This window comes from Daktulosphaira vitifoliae, unplaced genomic scaffold (assembly GCF_025091365.1).
Source record: "Daktulosphaira vitifoliae isolate Bord-2020 unplaced genomic scaffold, ASM2509136v1 Scaffold_4, whole genome shotgun sequence".
Classification (NCBI taxonomy): Eukaryota; Metazoa; Arthropoda; class Insecta; order Hemiptera; family Phylloxeridae; genus Daktulosphaira; species Daktulosphaira vitifoliae.
This window is the reverse complement of record NW_026099575.1, coordinates 31,110,887-31,130,866: the sequence shown is the minus strand read 5'-3', so window position 1 is coordinate 31,130,866 and position 19,980 is coordinate 31,110,887. Positions and strand designations below refer to the sequence as shown.

General features: G+C 24.6%; 2 protein-coding genes across 9 annotated transcripts in view; one reads left to right on the top strand and one right to left on the bottom strand.

The window, feature by feature from the left end:
* Positions 1-5,862, bottom strand: part of LOC126905675 (H(+)/Cl(-) exchange transporter 7-like) — a 34,674-nt gene extending 28,812 nt beyond the window's left edge. For 2 of the 5 annotated variants that reach the window (XM_050685610.1, XM_050685609.1), the window contains exons 1-2: positions 5,465-5,860; positions 3,963-4,052 (exon numbers count right to left, since the gene is read on the bottom strand). In XM_050685610.1, coding sequence (XP_050541567.1) covers positions 3,963-4,052; positions 5,465-5,467 — 93 coding nt within the window. In that variant the 5' untranslated portion in view covers positions 5,468-5,860. Of the gene's footprint in view, positions 1-3,962; positions 4,053-5,312; positions 5,438-5,464 lie in introns of those variants that run through there. The other 3 variants (XM_050685611.1, XM_050685612.1, XM_050685613.1) reach the window with 3 other exon arrangements.
* Positions 5,863-10,041: 4,179 nt separating this feature from the next.
* The window catches only part of LOC126905181 (uncharacterized), a 45,642-nt gene continuing 35,703 nt past the window's right edge, over positions 10,042-19,980 (top strand). For 2 of the 4 annotated variants that reach the window (XM_050684665.1, XM_050684668.1), the window contains exons 1-2: positions 10,092-10,274; positions 12,837-13,084. In XM_050684665.1, the coding sequence (XP_050540622.1) occupies positions 12,991-13,084 (94 nt within the window). In that variant the 5' untranslated portion in view covers positions 10,092-10,274; positions 12,837-12,990. Of the gene's footprint in view, positions 10,275-12,836; positions 13,085-19,980 lie in introns of all 4 variants that reach the window. The other 2 variants (XM_050684667.1, XM_050684666.1) reach the window with 2 other exon arrangements.

Genomic DNA, 19,980 nt, shown 5'->3' with positions numbered 1-19,980 from the left:
TTAACTACATTTAACAATTAATTAAGATGTCCTGCTACCAAGATCACACAAGAGATTACTACACTACTCCCTTATATAAAAACTCATTTTCCTTATTAAAATTAGTTATTACGGTAATTCCAAAATACAAAATATTTGTGACACTTTACTCAAGATTATTACTCTTTGGGACTATATTTGCGTTTTAGCTTCGATGCGAAGCTGAGAAGGTATTGGTTTTACTATGATGTGTTTTTTTTTTTGTGTCTGTTACCACTGTGACTGTTATTGTCTTGGTAATTAGTGTTCCGCGTCCTTTCAAGGCGTCAGCGCAGGGACACATTGGACCACTACAATACGGTCTTAATAACATTTTTACTTAGCTATAAATATTTTTGAATCTTGTTTCATAGGAAGCTTTAAAATATATTGGTGTCGATATCTCAATAAATTGCAATATCTCAAAATATACTTATCCAACAAAAATTAAATAAGAGTACATTAATAAAGTTATATTTATAATAAAAATTTAGAGTACTTAGAATCTTTTATGGAAAAAAACCCAGTTATAAATTTTGTGTAACGAAATCGTATTATTTAAAATTTATTATTTAAATCGGTTTTCTAAATAATTAAATTGATTATACAACGTGTAGTGTGAAATACAGAATCAACGTTGGATTGTTAAATATCGTTACGTGACACAAGACATAAGGTAAGTATAAGTTTTATTCATGCTTTTAAACCATAAACAAATATTTTTCATAATAAACTATTAAGATAAATTATAGAATTTTGTAGGGATATTTAACATATTTTATCCTTATATGTTTAGCCACCGTGTACTCACCTTTCTTAATTCTCTTTATTTTTTTATATTATTTTATTATATTTCACACCTCTCACATCCCCATATCATATTTTTTACTATATAATATTTATCACCATTTTTCATTTTATTTTTTTGGTTTATTACAAGTCGAAGGTACTTTGTTCCTACCGCATGTCCCACGACACCAACTCTTTTTTTTTATATAATTACTTGAGGTATTTCTCTTTCATCTGGTAAAAAATTTGTTTAAAACTGACCCTTTACCTGTCACAGGGGGAAATCAAAAAATAAACTTTTGCAGGAAAAATTAACTTTTAAAGATGTTATGAAAATACTCTGATTTTCAAATATATGTTAAAATAAAGCTAAAAATGTACTAAAAATTAAGGTATCTATATATGTAAACAGCCCCTGAAGTAAAAGAATAAATATTATTTTGGTGTAAAAACTTATCGTTTTTTGTGTTGTTATAACTTTTTTTCTTCTATTAACTTGTCTATATTTCAGGTGAAACCGTATAGTCCAATGTAAGAGTGAGGGTAAGTACCCCATTTATAAACAAATTATAAAAATTATATAAGTGTTAATGTTTTATATTTTTCAGCTTTTAATATCAATCAAAAAGTATATTAAATGGAAGGGGCTGCCTTACAAAAGAGAAGATATTAATTTTATTATGATGTGTTTTTATATTTTTTTTGTGTCTATTACCACTTTTTCTCAGCTCTCATTGAACCGATTTCTTTCAACGATATATCAAAAGATCACAAATCGTATCTAGTCGAAAATATTACTCTCAAACATTTTAAAAATTTCCCTCGCTCCCAATTTTTGAAGAAAATTTCCAAAAAAATTACAAATTTAAAAATCGCTAATTTTCGATATTTTTTCAATTTTTTTTACTTAAAATTGCCATAACTTTTTCTTTTTTATAAATTTGACCCATTACTTGCTCACAAGAAGGATTCAAAAAGACAACTTTTTGAACTTATCTTTTGAAAGTGTTACGGAAATACTGACACTTTTATATACATCATAAATTAAAACTAATGTAATATACTTTACTATGGAAAAAAAAATTTCGCACTTTATTTTGTCTTCATGGTGAAAACAGACATGAAATTTAACAAAAAAAAAATACAATTTTTGTAAAAAATTACTATATTAAATTATTAAATATCAATTTCATATTATATTTAATTGCTATAATAAATATTTATTCATATATTACACTTATATAATCAGCGACCCTATTGTGCTAGGTTTTTTTTAATAGAAACATACATATTTAATTAGCTTATAAAATAATCTAATTAAAAAAATAACTGATCGACTACAATTTTTGACATATTATTTCGGAAGTTATAACTAATTCAAAATATTGAGTAGAGATGAATTAGGGTTATGTTAGTCTTTTTCTACTCTATATTAAAAAAGGTTAATAACTGTTATGAGATAAAAACATTTTTTAAATATTTATATAATTTTGTTTTTAATAAGTTATATATCAATTTAAAAAATGATACTTAGTTTTTCATGTGAATTTTTATAATAAGATAATAGATGTTATTTAATTGTGTTATCTAAGTGATCAATTTTTTTATAAATAAAAATGATACATCTTATTAGAGAATCCTATCTTAAGAAAAATATTATTTAGTTTTAAATTTGTAGTTTTGAAAGATGTTATGAAAAAAAAAAATTTGTATTTTTATTTTAAGTCGACAAGATAGAGTAAATATTAAAAATGTATGTAGTTTTAATTTAAATAAATAATGATATCATAGTTCTACGACTACTGTCAATTAATACAAATATCTGAGTGTTAATTAGTTTGTAGGAGTGTAGGGAATGAAAAGGGTTTCCTATTGAAAGTATCTATGATTACACCAAATCCTACGGGTTTCCATTTTTATGTCTTCTAGGGTTTCTATTAAGAATTTGTCAGCACAGGATATTAAGAGTCAATAGGAATTAAATAGGTACTCTTCAGGAGTCATTTGACTTATAGGGATTCTACGGGAAATTCTATGGAGCTATCTGTACTGTGGAAGAATGTGCATAGCTATTTTACAAATATTATAGAATATTAAAAGGTTGTTCTAAGGTTACACGCTTTTCTTACTGGTATAATAATTAATCAAAATAAGTTAAATGAATAGATAGATAACCATATATATTAATAAATTATATTTAGTTATTATTAGCTATACTTAATACTAATTAATAATTCTATTAAGTAAAATTAAAACTATATTAAAAATATTATTAATTTAAAAAAACTAAAAAATATTAAAAATATTAAACTCAAAAGCCACAAAAAAATTAATGAAAAGTCGCGGATACGTATTTCGGAAACAATGTTACCATTATCAACGCTAAACACATACTGACACCCCGACTAGAAAAAACTCCCTTATATACCCCTAGTGACCTTATCACCTAGTGACGTTATCACTAAGTAATATTATCACATTTTGCCAGTTTACACAAGTTTAATAATGAATTTTTCAGTGGGCCAAGATCCCAATTAATTAAATTGTTTTTATTTTTAAACATTTCTATTGCTTCTCTGATATTAAGTTCTTTGTAATTATTTACGTTTTTAATTAGTTTTATGGTTTTAATAGAGTGATTATGTGTCAATAAATGTTCAGCCACTGGAGATTTCTCAATTTCTTGATTTTTAATATTTCTTAAGTGCTCTTTAAACCTGACCCCTATATTTCTTTTTGTTTGTCCTACGTAACATTTATTACAACTTTCACATTGTATTTTATAAATGCCTGATTTCCCCCCTTCATCTACCTTATCTTTAGGGTTACCTAATAAATCTCTTAAATTATTACTCTTAGATGTTACCAAAGTAATACCAAATAGTTTAATATTTTTAATATTTTTTAGTTTTTTTAAATTAATAATATTTTTAATATAGTTTTAATTTTACTTAATTAATTAGCCACAAGTGATCAATTTTTATTATATAATAATTCTATTTCTATTTTGTGGGTAATTGTTTAAATTTAGCCTATTTATTATTATACATTTATCCACAAATAATAAATAATGTGAATTACTTATACAATTAGGTAGCATTTATTACTTATAATTCCACGACATCGTAAAAAATGTTTTAAATTAAAATGCTCACTTCATAATCAGAAGATACGTAGTTAATAGAGTGTGATCTTATTTTGAAATCACTTTTATGAAATTTTTTTACTGCAGCTTCCTCTGATTCCTTAAAATATTAAAGGTATTTATTAAACAGTAATATTGTATACAAAAATAATGTTGTTGCTCAAAAAACTTTAAAATATACAAATGCGTATTATTTGTTGTCTATTAATAATTTTTTTTAGCAACTATAAGATACATATTTTTCAAAAAAATATTTGTGAGTTTTTAAAGTTAAAGGTTATCGAGATACACAAAAATTGCTAAGAGTTGAACAAATTTATACATTTTATGTACCCAAGTATTAGCCTTTTTCAGTCTTTCCTTGGTTTATATAAATATATTTGATTGAAAAAACTTCTTATTAATTTAATTATAATTACTTTTATATAAACGAAATTAAAAAAATTTCTTTTTTTTTTAGATTTTAGTAACTACTTCTAGCAAGTGTGTATTGTGTTATGAGTTGTACAAAAAATTATAGAAAAATTTACTGCTGTAGTATATTTATCACTATTTTAAGTTGATTGCGATCTTAGAAATGTTGTATAAATCCAAAATTTAATTTTTAAAAACATATTTCTATGATTGAAATGGCGAATATATATATATATATATTTTTTTTTTTTTGATATTGCTTTTTTAGAATAGTGCTATAAATTATTTTAAAAATATAGTTGAATATGAAGAAGAACAATAAATATTGACACTTCAGTTATTATGTAACCAACTATTATATAATAACTATTTGATTAACAAGTTAATAGTGCATTTAACAATATTTCATCTTATTAACTTTGGTACAAAAGGTTCTTTGATAATCAAGTATATTTCTATGCGTCATTGCCAATTATAAAAGAAAACCTATATCACTATTAAAATGGGCAATTATCCAATTGGCAGTAAGAAAAAAAATTACACAGAATTTTATATTACAAGTATTAGCTATATCATTACTTTATTTTGTAAAATTAATATTTATAATAAAAATAAAGAATTTATATTATAGATGAAGTATACTAACATTCAACCCTATCAAATCATAAGAAATTCGAAGAATTAAAATGTACATTTTAATGTACATGTTGTAAAATAAATATAAATATAATTAATTATTTCTATATTTCTTAAAGATTATAAGAATTATTATAAAATTACAAATTTAGCTAAATAAATGCTAATTATAATATATAATAATTTGTAATGTATTCTTTGTTCATCAAGCCTTGAATATTATTATTTAAGAATATTGTATTTAATTAGTGATCCTGACATTTTAGTAAATAATTACGTATATATATATATATATTGTTTTTTTACATACAAATCAATTTTAATGTTTGAATAAGTACAAATAAATTCAACCACTTTTTTTTTCTTCATGATAGCACTTTTAAATTTTAATAATTAATATTAAACTAGTTTTAAATTTTGATGCTATTAAATTTAACTCAATTATATATTCGTGTGACTCACCATTTTTAAAATTTCAAATTAAAATGAAAATGTAAGTAGAAATAAAAACAATTAATTGTAAAAATATTGACACTATACAAATTTGTTCTCTCTAGTTATTATCAGTAGCAAAGGCAACCACTCACTGTAGTTTTGGCACTAATCTTAACCAATTCATGATCCAAATAGAAAAGAATGTATTTTTTGTTTGACCATTAAATGTCATTACATAGGGTCAACTAAATAATATTAAACAACACTAGCTTAAATTCGTATTTAAATATAAAAAAAAATTAAACTAATAGCTTGTGATACCACAGTTATTAAAAAAAAATAAAGTTAAAATGCGACTAGGTAATATCAGAGTTCTAGAATCCGAGGGTTTAAAATAATAAAGACAAGTAAATATAAAAATAACAGCACAGTGGGATAGTTGGGTCCAGCATAGATGATATCTGACAGTAATTAAAATCATTATCATAAAAAACGCTTCGATGCAAATTTGTAGATAGTGTTTAATTTAAAAAAATTAATGGATTATTCCAAAAGCTACAGGATCTCCTATTTCATTATTTATATTCTGATTACAAGTTTTATGATTTAGATGTGTAATATATGAATAAATATATATATATATATTAATAATATATAATTATGAATAGTACTTACCTCAAAAAATATATAATGATCCATACACTTTTCAAAAAGTTATAGCATTATAAAGTTAAGAATATAAAATTTTTATTAACTTTGATATCTGTTTTTACCATGAAAATTTTATTTTTCATAATAAAGCATATTACATTAGCTTTAATTTAAGATATATATAAAAGTGTCAGTATTTCCGAAACACTTACAAAAGTTAAGTTGAAAAAAATAATTTTTTAATACCTACTCAGCTTCGCATCGAAGCTGAAGAAATGAAAAATGTATATAGTTATGTTACACTAAATTTATTCCATGTATAATTATTTATTTAATTAAATTTAATACGTTTAAGACATGTAAATGATGAAATAATTATCATTTAGCCAAAACGATACAAATCATTTCAGTCGTATAATTAAAAGCACCAGTGCAAAGATACATTGAAATTTAGAAACTTTTCATAGAACATAAATATATATATATATATATATGTGTGTTTTATATCAAAGTAGTAGTAACCATGATTAAGTTGAGTTTTTTTTTTGTTATTATTACCTGTAAAATTAAAAATAAAAATAAATACAATTTAGATTTGAATCGATTATTTCAGAAACTCATTAATGGTCGAATAAAAAAAAAACGAGTTAGTTTTTATTTTTTGAATGTAAACATATCATTTAGAGTAGACACCAGTCAAATATCGAAATTCTACAATTTTTTAATTTTAAATAAAGTAATATGTAAAATGCAGAAACCCGTCATAAATTATATTTGTTTGGTTTCTGTGTTAAGGAAAGTAGGAAATTTCCTTCAGCTTTTTAGATAGTTAGCTATTCTATAAAAAGGCGAGGGGCTCCCAGATTAAAACCTTCTAAAAAGTAAAAAATACCTAAATATTTATGTAATTAAGAGAGGATAGAAAAAAAATTTCTAGTGTAAAATACAGTAGGATACAATCTAGATAGATCAGACTACGTTCCTACAACAAGCTGAGTTAAAAACTATTTTTTGATCGAAAAGTGTGATTAATTACGAAATTAAGATAATATTTTACTATACATATATGAGTGGTGTATTTAGATAATATAAGGGAGGTGGAGTCTAGATAGCTTTTAGATCTTAGAGTAGTGGGGAGTTTCCCTCCTTCACTAACATGGTATTATGTTCATGAGAGGTTCACACCTTAAAGATTTCCCATAAATACATCACTAAATAATAGATAATGGATAATAAACTTTTAAATACCGAAGGTTTTACCTCGTAAATGAGATAAACTGAATACTTAATAAAATACACAATACTTGTTCTACATTTTTTTTCATCTTTAATAAAATGCATATTTTATCAAACAGTAGTTTTATTTAATAATATCCTAATTATGATTAAGTAATCATGTTTTTAAGGATAAAATATGATAATAATAACAATTTATTTCGAGAACATTAAATACAAAAGTTGTATTAGCTTCGATACAAAGCTGAGTAGGTATTAATTTTACTATGATGTGTTTATTTATTTATGTTTTGTGTGTGTTACCACTTTTTCTCAGCTCTCACCGAACCGATTTCTTTCAACGATACGTCAAAAGATCACAAATCGTATCTAGTCGAAGACATTACCCTCAAAAATTGAAAAAATTTGCCTCGTTCCCCGTAAATGGGGGAAACCTCCAAAAAAATTTAAAATTTAAAAATCGCTAATTTTCGAAATTTTTTCAATTTTCTTACTAAAAACTGCTGTAACTTTTTCAAAAATGAACATATCAATATAATTTTTTTTTCTATAGATGCTTGATATCTTTATCTATCATTTGATATATATTTTTTGTAAATCTGACACTTAACCTCCCCACAGGAGGGGATTTAAAATGACAACTTTTTTACAAAAAATTAACTTTTGTAAATGTTCCGGAAGGTCTGACACTTTTATATATATCTTAAATTAAAGTTAATGTAATATACTTTAATTTGAAAAAAAAACTTGACCTCTGGATTTGTCTACGTGGTGAAAATGGCTACCAAATGCTATTTTTGTGTGAAATTTCTCGATTTTATATTTTACATTTTTCACTTTAAATTGCTATAACTTTTTAAAAAATGTATGATCAATACAATTTTTTCATGAGAAGTAGTATTTACATCTTTCATTCGACATATTTTTTTTTTAAACCAGACTATTTGCTTATATACGGGGGGTGATCAAATCTGAAAAATGCATATAGAAAGTAGAACTTTTTCAACTTAACTTTTGAAAATGTTCCGGAAGGTCTGACACTTTTATATATATCTTAAATTAAAGCTAAAGATGCAAAAAAACTTAGCACAGTGGGGTCGCTGATTATATAAGTATAATATATGAATAAATATCTATTATAGAAATTAAATATAGTATGAAATTGATATTTAATAATTTAGTATTATAATTTTTAAGAAGAAGTTATGAAAAATTATAAGCAGCTGTTACTTTTGTAGGAAACGTGTATAAAAATTAAAGAGCTTGATATAAAACGTTTTAGTAGATAATTTGTTGTTAATTATGAAGACATTAGATAATAAGGTTTACAAGATATTTTCATGTAATTTTAAAAATTACAGGGGAGAAGTTTAGATTCTACAAATGGCGAATGAATGATATTGTCTTTCATAAATAGTTTGAATTTTGAATTATAAGAGAATTAAAAGAAAAGTTTTATATATTTATTTCTAAAATTCATATTTTTATTTTTACTTTTACTTTTATACAGCTTATTAATTATTTTAGCGTAGAAATAGAAAAGTATATAAATGCAAAAAATAAGTATATTACGAAGCCATATAAACGAAAATACAAAAACAATCTTTAAATTTTGCATTTTTCTAGAATCTTGACTTTTTGATTTTTCGCATTTCTATGGCTTCTTAAATTTTTTTATTTCTATGGCTTCTAAATTTTTTTGTTTTTGTATTTTTGAAATATCGTAAAGCCACAGATATAAAAAAAAACAAAACAAAAATATTATAAAGCCATTGAAATGAAAAATTCAAGAAGCCATATAAATGCAAAAACAAAAGTGCTGCGAAATCATAGAATTGCAAAATTTAAAGATTGTTTTTGTTTTTCTTTGGCTTCTTAACTTTTTGGTTTTTTGCTTTAAAATATTTTTGTTTTTTCATTCTTAGACATCGCGAATCCATATTTATAAAAAATGAAAACTTTAAGAAGCCATAGAAATGCAAAAAAAAAAAAATATTATGAGGCCATATAAATGCAAAAGACTAAAATGTTAAGAATCCATAGAAAAACAAAAACAATCATTAAACTTTGCATTTATATGGCTTGCAGCACTTTTTATTTTTGCATTTCTATGGCTTCTTAATATTCTAATTTTTTGCATTTTCAAATTTAAACAATAACCTCAGGATATTTAAAGTTTGATCGCAATAAAAATGATGGACATTTTCCTGAGATATTGTTCTTTCAACTATACAACTATTTTGAGTTATATCATTCATGTTTTTAAACTGTGGTCAATATTTTAATGGTTAGTTACAACATAGTTTCTTTTGTACAGTCAACTTTGAGCTTTGAACTCAAGTCATAATTTGTTATCGAGTTATACTCTCAAATTTGGTAGAGGTAAACTCGTTATATTGTTGGGAATCTAATATTTAATATATGGTTATGGTATATTTTTTAGACTTGTCAATATCACTGTTGCTGTGGTAGTAAAATAAGGTCCATAAAAAAATAAAGAATCTAATGATGCACTGTACGTATTAACCGCAAGAACATTATGACATATTTATGTTTACCAATCTTGTGTTTTGAAGAAATCAAACAGAGTAACAGAAAAAAGTACTTTTACCCTCAGTTATTACTGTTACCAACGGAAAATCTCGTGGTACAATAGAATCGCTGCACTTGCTTTCCAGTTTGCTCTACACTGACACCGGCGATACTTACACAGATACCAACCGAAAAGCACTCCTGTTCTCCTTTGGGTCACAGCATCATGCGTTTAGTGAATTCAGTATCGTGTCGCGTGCACTACGAAAAAGGTATCGGTCGCTACTGTTATTTGTATAGTTCGCATTTCGTATGTATTATTTTCAAAATAGTATTTCATCTTTTATTTTAATCTAATATTTTGTCGGAAACCTCCAATCTAGTAACATTTCAATAACAGCTTTTAAAATAAACACAAGTAAATGGAATGTTTGTAATATTTTATTGTTATTTTCTCCCTATTGACGGAGGGCAATAAGACCTTTGTTTTTACATAGTAATTATAACTCATAACACATTTGATAAACACAAATGATAAAAAAAAAACAAAAAATATCCAACAAAATAATAATAATAACAATGAAAGTGTTTTAAGTACAACAGTTAATGAGAACTGCGAAGACAACAATTATAAAACTTTAAGTTCAATTTCTACATTATATTTACACGTTAATTAAATATTCAATCTAAAAAAAATTTAGTAAAAGTAATTAGCAAACTTTGAATTAAGAGGAGCAAATTTTTACTCCGGCTTTCAAGTTTGGATAATTCGAATTTGATAATCAAAGAAGTGCATTATTCGCAAACATGAAATAAATTATTTTTTATTGATTTTTTCTTTGTGTATTTTGTTTAACTTAAATTTAAAAAGATGTGTCCCTTAATTGCTTAGATAGAATCAACCAGTAACTCAAAAATTTTTCTTCCTAAAAAACACACAAAAAAGAATAAATACTGTATAAGAATTGTATCTATACTTCGATAAGTATTACAAAATCATTACCAACATATGCGTATTTTGTTGTTGAGAAAACGTTTCTCGTAGACTTAAATCTTAGTCAAAAAGTATCCCCTTTTATTTATAGCATAACTTTATTTTTTTTCTCATTGAACTTTTTAAACTAAAGATTGTTATCTAAGTATCTATAGTTTAGTTTGAATGGATTGAAACGTCAACTAAAAGCTTCCAATATCCAATACTAGATACTCGCAAGAATTATTTATTTTATTTCAATATATTTTATTTTACTCTAAACATAATTTATTAAATTATATGTTTAAAATACTTTTGTAAACTTTAAAACTCAATTTGAAAATTGTTTTCAATCTTACCAAACATGTTGTTTTTGATCGCAAAAATGTTTTTAAATGCTATTGTTAAAAAAATGATTATTTATACAACTTTTACATATAAGTAATAAATAAATATGTATTTATTTTCAAAATCGTGTTGATATCTTAAGATATTTGTATTAAATATAATTAACCAGCATACTTCTAAATCATTAATTTGAAATGTTGAGCTTAGCTAATTTGATATTTTATAATAATAAATACTACCGAAAATTTGAAAAAAAAAATGGGATCTTTCGTTAAAATAAATATTTTATATCGAAATTGAAAAAATCTCCTACCGTTTAAAACTATGTCAATTACTTATCGTTGTCTGTTTATAAAAAAAACGCGCATGTTGACATTTAAAATTTTTTTTTCAAGAAATTCATCCTTACAATATTAATAAATTAAGTGTTTTTGGAATAAAAATCTCTATTTTTTCTAGAAATTATAGATTAATAAAAAGCTATTCGAATTATTAGCTGTACAAAAATGGTGTATCTTTTTCTTTCTTATATATCATTTTGAAAAATGAAAACATGCGGTTTTATCATGAAAACGTTCATATATTTTTTTTTTTTACCTAAAAGAAAAATACGAATAGTTTTAGTGAAATAGTTTTAGTGTTTAAATGAGAAAATATAAAAACAGTTTTAATATTAACTTAAAGTATATAATATGAATAATAATAATGTTGGAATATTTTTCATTTTTAATACATCATCATGTCGTACTAAAGTTATCATAAAAAAATTGAAAAAAAAAAATTTGAAGAAGACTGAATAAAAATACTAATAAAATAAATCACAAGTAATTTCTTAATATATATATTGTTTTTTCGTTCAATTCCAACAAAATAAAATATAAACATCAAATAAAAAAAATAATTCAATAAAAAATTCATATTATTTTTAGAACCATATGGGTCTAAACCAACACAATTAACGTAAAAAAATTAAAAATCAGTAATTGTGAATAAAAAAAACAAAGACTCGCCGTTTTTTAAAATAACATAAAAATCAATTTAACGTGTGCAGAGTGTTCTCGTGATTTACTAATTTGAACGTCTAGGAGAAATGCGTTGTAAATTTATGTTGTTTAATATAAAAGACCACTATTTTTTTGTGTAGTACAACACACTGAATGTGTTTTAAGCTTATAAGAGTGTTCTCCGAAGTAATATGTGTACACGAAAAAGTAAAAAGTTAGAGTACGTAAATTTAGTGAGCGAAAATCATTTGATACCAAAATGTGTATATAATAATTTGTGTGCACTTCCGAGGTGGATATAAAATAAAGTCTCCTCTAAATAAGAAACATTTTCAAATAAATAATATTAACTTATGGTTTAGTTATTGTTTTTATGATAAACAAAATTGTTAAAAATTATGTTATGACTATAGCTACCCAATTTTACGAAAATTTCAATTTTATTTTTTATTAGTCATACGTGCTTTTTAAAAGTACCACCAAAACTAACGCATACCATTCCTTAGATATAAATTGGTTGTATTAAAAAATAATCATCAAAAATCTGTACCCCTAACTGAAATATGAATCATTAAAATCTTAATAATTAGCAAATTTGGTAAAAAAAGTAAATTAATAATATTATATTAAAAACATGTTATTTTTGTTTTTTCAGGGGTACCAATTTGCAGCTGTGTTAATACATCAGATAGGCTGTGCTTTATATAATTTGAATGATGGCGCTTACTACGAAATAATTCATTAACAGTTTCTTTAATGTACATAAATCAGTTATAATTTAAGATACTGCCAAGAGTAACACGTCGATAATGAATATATATTATTGTTTGTACAGCGTTTTAATCGTGTGGTTTCTATTGACGTTGGATACTACACAAGCAGATTCTGGGACCTCTGTGAAAGGTTAATATTTAATTTATTATTAAATACTCAAATTAGTTAGTTAAGTAGAATATTACTTCATATGTATAGATATGATTAATTATCAAAATTATTCATTTGGTCTATTATGTATGAAGGGAGAAATTCTCTTACAAAAACATAGATTAATTATTATTTTTAGATATTGCCAATAAAAAACTGTAAATATTAAAATTATATTTAAGTTTCAGTGTAATTTCAAATTTGTCGATTTAAAATAATTAATTAATCGACTGAGTAAATAATATACCGAATAATAGTCGCGTTGAAATAGAATTACATTACAAAGTGCCTACAATAAAATATTTTTCTCTTCCTTCCCTTCAATTGTAAAATGATTTATATCGTTGAACAAAATATTTCATTTTTAATATAAGCTTAGGAGTTTTTGCATTATCGTTTTATTAAATCTGAGCATTGGATAAATTTATTATTAAAAGTTTAACAATAACACAAGATATTTTTTTATATTCTTATAATGTATCTTAATATCTAAATGTTGTGACTAAAACTTATAAATTAAAATTCATAAAAAATATTGTTTCCCATTCAGACCGTGTTTATGTGAAACGACCTTTTGCTACAGAGGGTTTATTAACTTCCTGGTCCTTTTGTTAAATTTATGGTTTTATGTGAAAGCATACACATCGTATATATTATATTTCTATTTATTGTACCGTATTCCGGCTAAATATAGATTAAAAAAACAACCAATAACGATAAATGTACAAAGCCTTTATTTATTTTTTCCGCCGAAAAAAAAGTTTATAAATAAAAGTATAATTTTCAAGGGTGTTACTAGATTGATAACCTCGAATTTATAAATTAATTACAGCATTTTTTTGTAATTCATATTATTTATTTTGAATTTAGGGACACTGAGTTAGAACTTGGGCGCCCACAAATGTCAAGTATTAAAATAATTCTAGAATAAGTGGGTATTTTTATAAAATTCAGCTGTTGTGTCTCAGAAATACACTTTGAATACTAGAGTTTAATTCCTGTCATCTGTATTATACAAGGTGTCCCACGAGGATTTAGCAAATTTATCACGTGAGAAAGTTGTGTTTGAGTGAACTCACCCGCATAACTTTCTCTACTCAAAATTAAAACACGCATGACTTATGAAATATTTATAAAAACCTTAATTCAACTATAAATTAAAATTTTGCTTTCGCACAAAAGTAATTTCTAAAATTATGTTTGAACCCCTGTTTTTTAGTATATTGCTTTTGAACTGATTAAAAAAATAAGACGTAACATGTTAAATACAGTTAAATATTAACATTTATTAGGAATGTATTGAATGCAATCTTTCGAATATCTGAGAGATTATTGCCACAATGGATCTAAACTGCTTTAATGAGGAGACAACAAAATATTTATATTTAATACACAATGATGTAACTAACGATGGTTATACTATTCCTTTGGTTATAAATAATTGGATAAAAAATAGATTTTTTTGAACCACGTAATCCTTAAATTATTTCATTGAATGGTGATTCGATACGCTCTTAATTTATTTATGTTTCTTAAACCAATAGAGTATATTTTTTGATATCTAAATTCCGATTTGCTGTCATAAAGGCGCAAATGTCGTTTTTACATTTCTTGCACGCAAAAAACGAATGTTCGATTTTCAATACACGGCACGTCGCATAGGCAAATTTACTACACGACTGTATTCAATAAGAGGGATAAAAACTGATGATAGTTATTCCAAGCAGGATATACCGAGATTATATTAATGTTCCAAAGCTCGTTTGTTTATTTTAAATATAACATACTTCTATGGGCGTTCACGAGAGACGCTAAGGAGGTTGTGAACCCCTATTTTGACTTTTTACTTAGATAATTTTCATAATCCATATATATTATAGAATTTTGCAAAATTCTTTTTTTTTAATAAAATTATAGTTTTATTTTATTTTTATTAAATTACAGTATAAATGCCAAATTAAATAGCACAATGTTTTTTATAGAGTAATGTTATGTAAGTTTGGTTTTTATTTATTAAATCTATAGAGACTTTTAATTGTATAAATAATTCATAAAACTGCCAAAAATCATTTATTTATACATTTTAATTTTCAAAAAATATTTTTGAAAATGCTAATTGTATTTTCTTCTTATCCGAAAAAATACTATATATGTACTATGCAGGGTGTTCAGTAAGTTAGGAAACAGTTAAATTGTTACAAACAATGAGTACAATAGAAATTCGTTTCCTTATTTACTGAACACCTTGTATATATATTAGGTGGCTCTCAAAAATCGAATGTCTTTTTTTTTTTTACGCTACCCCTTAATTTTTTTTTTAATGGTCAAAAAAATGAGCTGTGCAAAATTTGGGACCGATCCGTTAAGGTTAACCCGTGCCCCCGGGCCTATTAAGTTGAGTCGAAGAGTCAAATTTAATAGAAATAACTGATCTATGTCTCATAACTTTTTTTTCTCTTAACTTAGAATAATAAAAGTAAAACTCAAGTAAAGGAAATTTTACAAGAAATTCAAAAATAATAACTTCAATGTTGTTTTCTCAATAAATAGCCCACAAAAACACTACATACAGTAAAAAAACATGTAAAAGTCTTAAAATACGTTATAACTGATTTTGTTGATTTTCAATTATTTATTTTCATTTAATTTTTTGAAAACACAAATTCGTTTAAAAAAAGATTCTAGAAGTTTAATTTTTTATGCCAAGTACGATAATTATATTAGATTTATTATTTTATGGACAGTTAATTAATGATTAATTACAAACCTAACAGTTTAATTTAATTGTTATTAATAATTTTTAATTTTTAATTTAATTTTTGACCATTAAAAAAAAATTAAGGGGTAGCGTAAAAAAAAAAAAAGACATTCGATTTTTGAGGGCCACCCATATATATATATATATATATATGTATATAAGAACCTACAAGGTATTTTTTGAGAAGCTAATTCGTTAAATGAGAAAGTTAAGCTATTTTTTGTTGTATCTATGTCGAAGCCCTCAAAAAATCGCGGTTCCTTGTCTGGGTCCCAGTTACCCAACCTTCAAGTGGCAAAATAGAAATCAAATATTAAAAAAATACATTTTGCTCTTTCCATCAAACTTTTCTATGGAGGTCTTTGCACATTTGTCTTCTTTTTTATTATTCTTTTTTTTACAAATACTAGCAGTAAACATTATAATTTAATAATTTTATAAATTTTGATAAAATTTATAATGTCAGACAAAAATATTACATTTATTTCAAAATGCTTATAAATATATCTGTAATATAATTTAAGTAATTTTTATTTATTTGTTGAATGATGCGCACATAATCGATAAAAAAAATCAATGCCTTCAATGCTTCGTATTAAGAGTAATATTGCTATTTGTAATTCAGTACAAATAAATGCTCACATTTTCTCGAGTATATACTAAAATCCATTTATTTAAATAGTTTTTTGGAAAGATATAATTGAATTATTTTTTAAAATTTGATAAAATATTTGTGATCAACTAGACTGTAAAATTTAGCAACATTTATTTTCATCGTATCATAATGTATGTTTTTCCAGTTCACATACCATTTTATAACAAAGAAAAAAAGAATGGACTATTGAATAAATATTTTAGAAGTTATTATTCATTCTTTAACAATATTACTACATTGTATGTACACGGGAATATATATAGCATCATCGTACATGTCATTGACATTTCTAAAATGAATAATGATAAATGGTTTTTTTTAAACTTTTGCAATTCATCCCAGCTTTGTTATTTTTTTTAAGGAATTCTGGTTTTAATATTCTGAAGACGGATTCTTTATACGACTTCAATTTGTTCTATAAAAGTTGATTATTATAATACGTGTTATTTTTGTTCACTTATTCAGAAAGAGCCGTTTCAAATTACAAAATATTATTTACAAAAGAATTGTTTTTTATGCATTTGTAGTTTTAGCTAAATTATATCGAACTCTTTAACCTACAATTAAAATTAAATATAACAATCTCAGTTAAAAATGAGATACAAATGAGAAACCTTTAGTTAAAAAAAAAAGTAAGGTGAAGCTAATGGCAAAAAATAACATAAATGTACCTTTAAATCGTCAATTGTGCGTAAGGCCATAAAATTTCTTTTCATAAAAATATTTCCCGAGGTTTTAAAAATGTATATAAATTATTTATAAGTATACCATTTCTTAGGTGAACAAATCGAATGCTATTTCGATACAACTTGATTTCACATAGATACATAACGATGATTTAGAATAGATTAAAGAAAATAATAGAAAAAAAAATTCTAATATATGTGTATATTAGAAAAAGTAAAATAACACTATTTGGAAACAAGTTAGAACGAACTAAAAATAGAGCATATATCTAAAAGATCAAGACGTTGTAATAGTCTCTAGGGTACGGAGGAAATAAAGTTTTTGAGAGTACCTAAATAAATGTGAGAAAACTCCAAAAACGCACCGAGCACGAAATCCGTTAGAACGTGATTTTTTTTACATTTTACATGGATTACTAGAGTTAGGTATTAACTTTTTTTTTATTCAACACGACTCATAGTATCGTGTTTAAAGAAAAATCATCAAACACATATTTTTATATAATTTGATTAATATTTAGCTAATTGTACGTTTGTTTACATAAATAAACAAAATGCATATAAAAGATTTATTAATACATATTTTAACAATCAATTAAAAATTTCCATTAATTAAGTTTTAAAACACTTTGTACAAATATTTTTTTTTTGTGATTTTTATTTATAGCGTGGATATTATATAGGGTTCAGGTGATATACATTATTATAACATTAGTGTTTTGGGGTTAAAATTAATTAGTGAGGTACCTTTTTTTTTTGTTGTTGAGGAGAATCCATTAATTGTTGAAAATGAGATTACTATGAAACTCCTCGGTTAAAAAAACAATGTTTGAATGTATTTCATAAATTACAAGCCGACCACTATGGCCAACTAATAATAATACATCATTATTGTTTATGACCCGTGAAGAGCATACTGTTGTTGTATAAGTTACCAACAAGATCAGGTACAATGTTGTTCATTCTCATTTTGTGTACCTTGACTTACCTTCTTATCGGAAACATTAACATAGGAGATTAATTGTTTTTAATAAGACAATTAAGCACAAAATGAACGTTGATTTTGCAGTGATTTATAAAGATTTAATTTTGTATTCTCGCGAGAGATTGTCCACCAACAATTCTATATTGTTTTATTTAATAATAGTTATTAAACTTGATTAAAATAAATAAGCATAAACTTTGAAAATGTATGAAATTTTTATTTACGAGATAAAAAGAAAATAAATACGATTATTGAGTAGCTTCAATTTGGTCGAATAATTTTGTAAAATATATAAGTATTATGAGCAATATGAAACTTTCTTGTCAGTCAATATTAAATTATGTCTACGTTTGTACAACTAACAGCTAACTATTTTTAAACAAAATCTAAAGTTTTACGCTTTGGTTTTATTGTTATATAAAAAAAATACTTTTCCAAGTATTATGGTCAAACGGTAGACGTACAATGTTTTTCTCTAAGTATAAAGTAAAAATGACTACGTTTTCTTTATTTTATGACGTAAAATCAGCAAATAATTTTTTTTTAGTTCTACTTTTTGTGTAAGCCCGTTGATTATAGTTGTAAAATATTACAACAACACATACCATTTATGTGTTAAGCATAGGAAGTAAATAAAATTAGACAAACATAATTTGTTTATTTTGTAGATGCTTCTATTTTTTAAGCATTGAACTAATGCTATATTTTGACGATTAGTACATTTTCTGTGAATTCTCTAGCGGCCACTGGAGAAATCATCAACAATAAAAAAAAGACCAACAATAGTAACATTCACTTACCGGCTAATGACTTTAGTTTCAATAGTATTCCTAACGACCGGCGGTAGTGGTAGGTATTGTCCCATAGCTCTGTGTACTGATTCACTCGAGACCCTTTAAATTTAATCACACAGAACCCTCCAACATATCACTGCAGGGATATTGAAACATCCTGTGGGAAGCGAATATTACAACAGTTCTCGTCAACACTCACGCTTAAATGTGTTTATATAGTAATGTAATTTTAAAATCGTGAATGAATTATCACAGTCGTCAAAGTTCAGCTATTACCAAACATGGTGTTTCATGATTAATGTACAAAACATTACATACAATGATTTTCAAAATAGTTAATATTCTTCTGGTGTTTATTATTGTTTTATTTATAGAGAAGATATAAAATGTATTTTAGATACCCAGTAATTTTTATTTTTAATTGTCTATAGAATGACAATAAATTTCATTAAGAAATGAATTGAAAAATATTGTTTTTTAATAAAATATCAATGGCTATAGCCATTGGCTTAATTTTATATGAGACCCAGTGTCTCTAATATTGGACTTTTACTTCCCACGTTTATCCAAAACAAATTTTAATCTAAGGTTAATATGATTACATAATTAACTAATTTTTATCAAAAAAGAACTTGACTCTTTTTTATATAAAATCATTATTATAAGTATTAATGAATGATATGGAAATTAAAAAAAAAAAGAGGTTCATGTTAAAAGCTAATATAATAACCTTCCCGAAACTAAAAAAGAACACAAAAAAAAAAGTTATGGAAGTTTTAAGAAAAAAATGACAACATTTATCGATTTTTAAATTTGTAATTTTTTTGGATATTTCCCCCATTTATGGGGAACGAGGAAAAATATTTCAATTTTTAAGGGTAATGCCTTCAACTAGATACGATTTGTGATCTTTTGACGTATCGTTGAAAGATTTTTTGACGTATCGGTTCGGTGAGAGCTGAGAAAAAGTGATAACAGATACAAAAAAAAAAAAAAA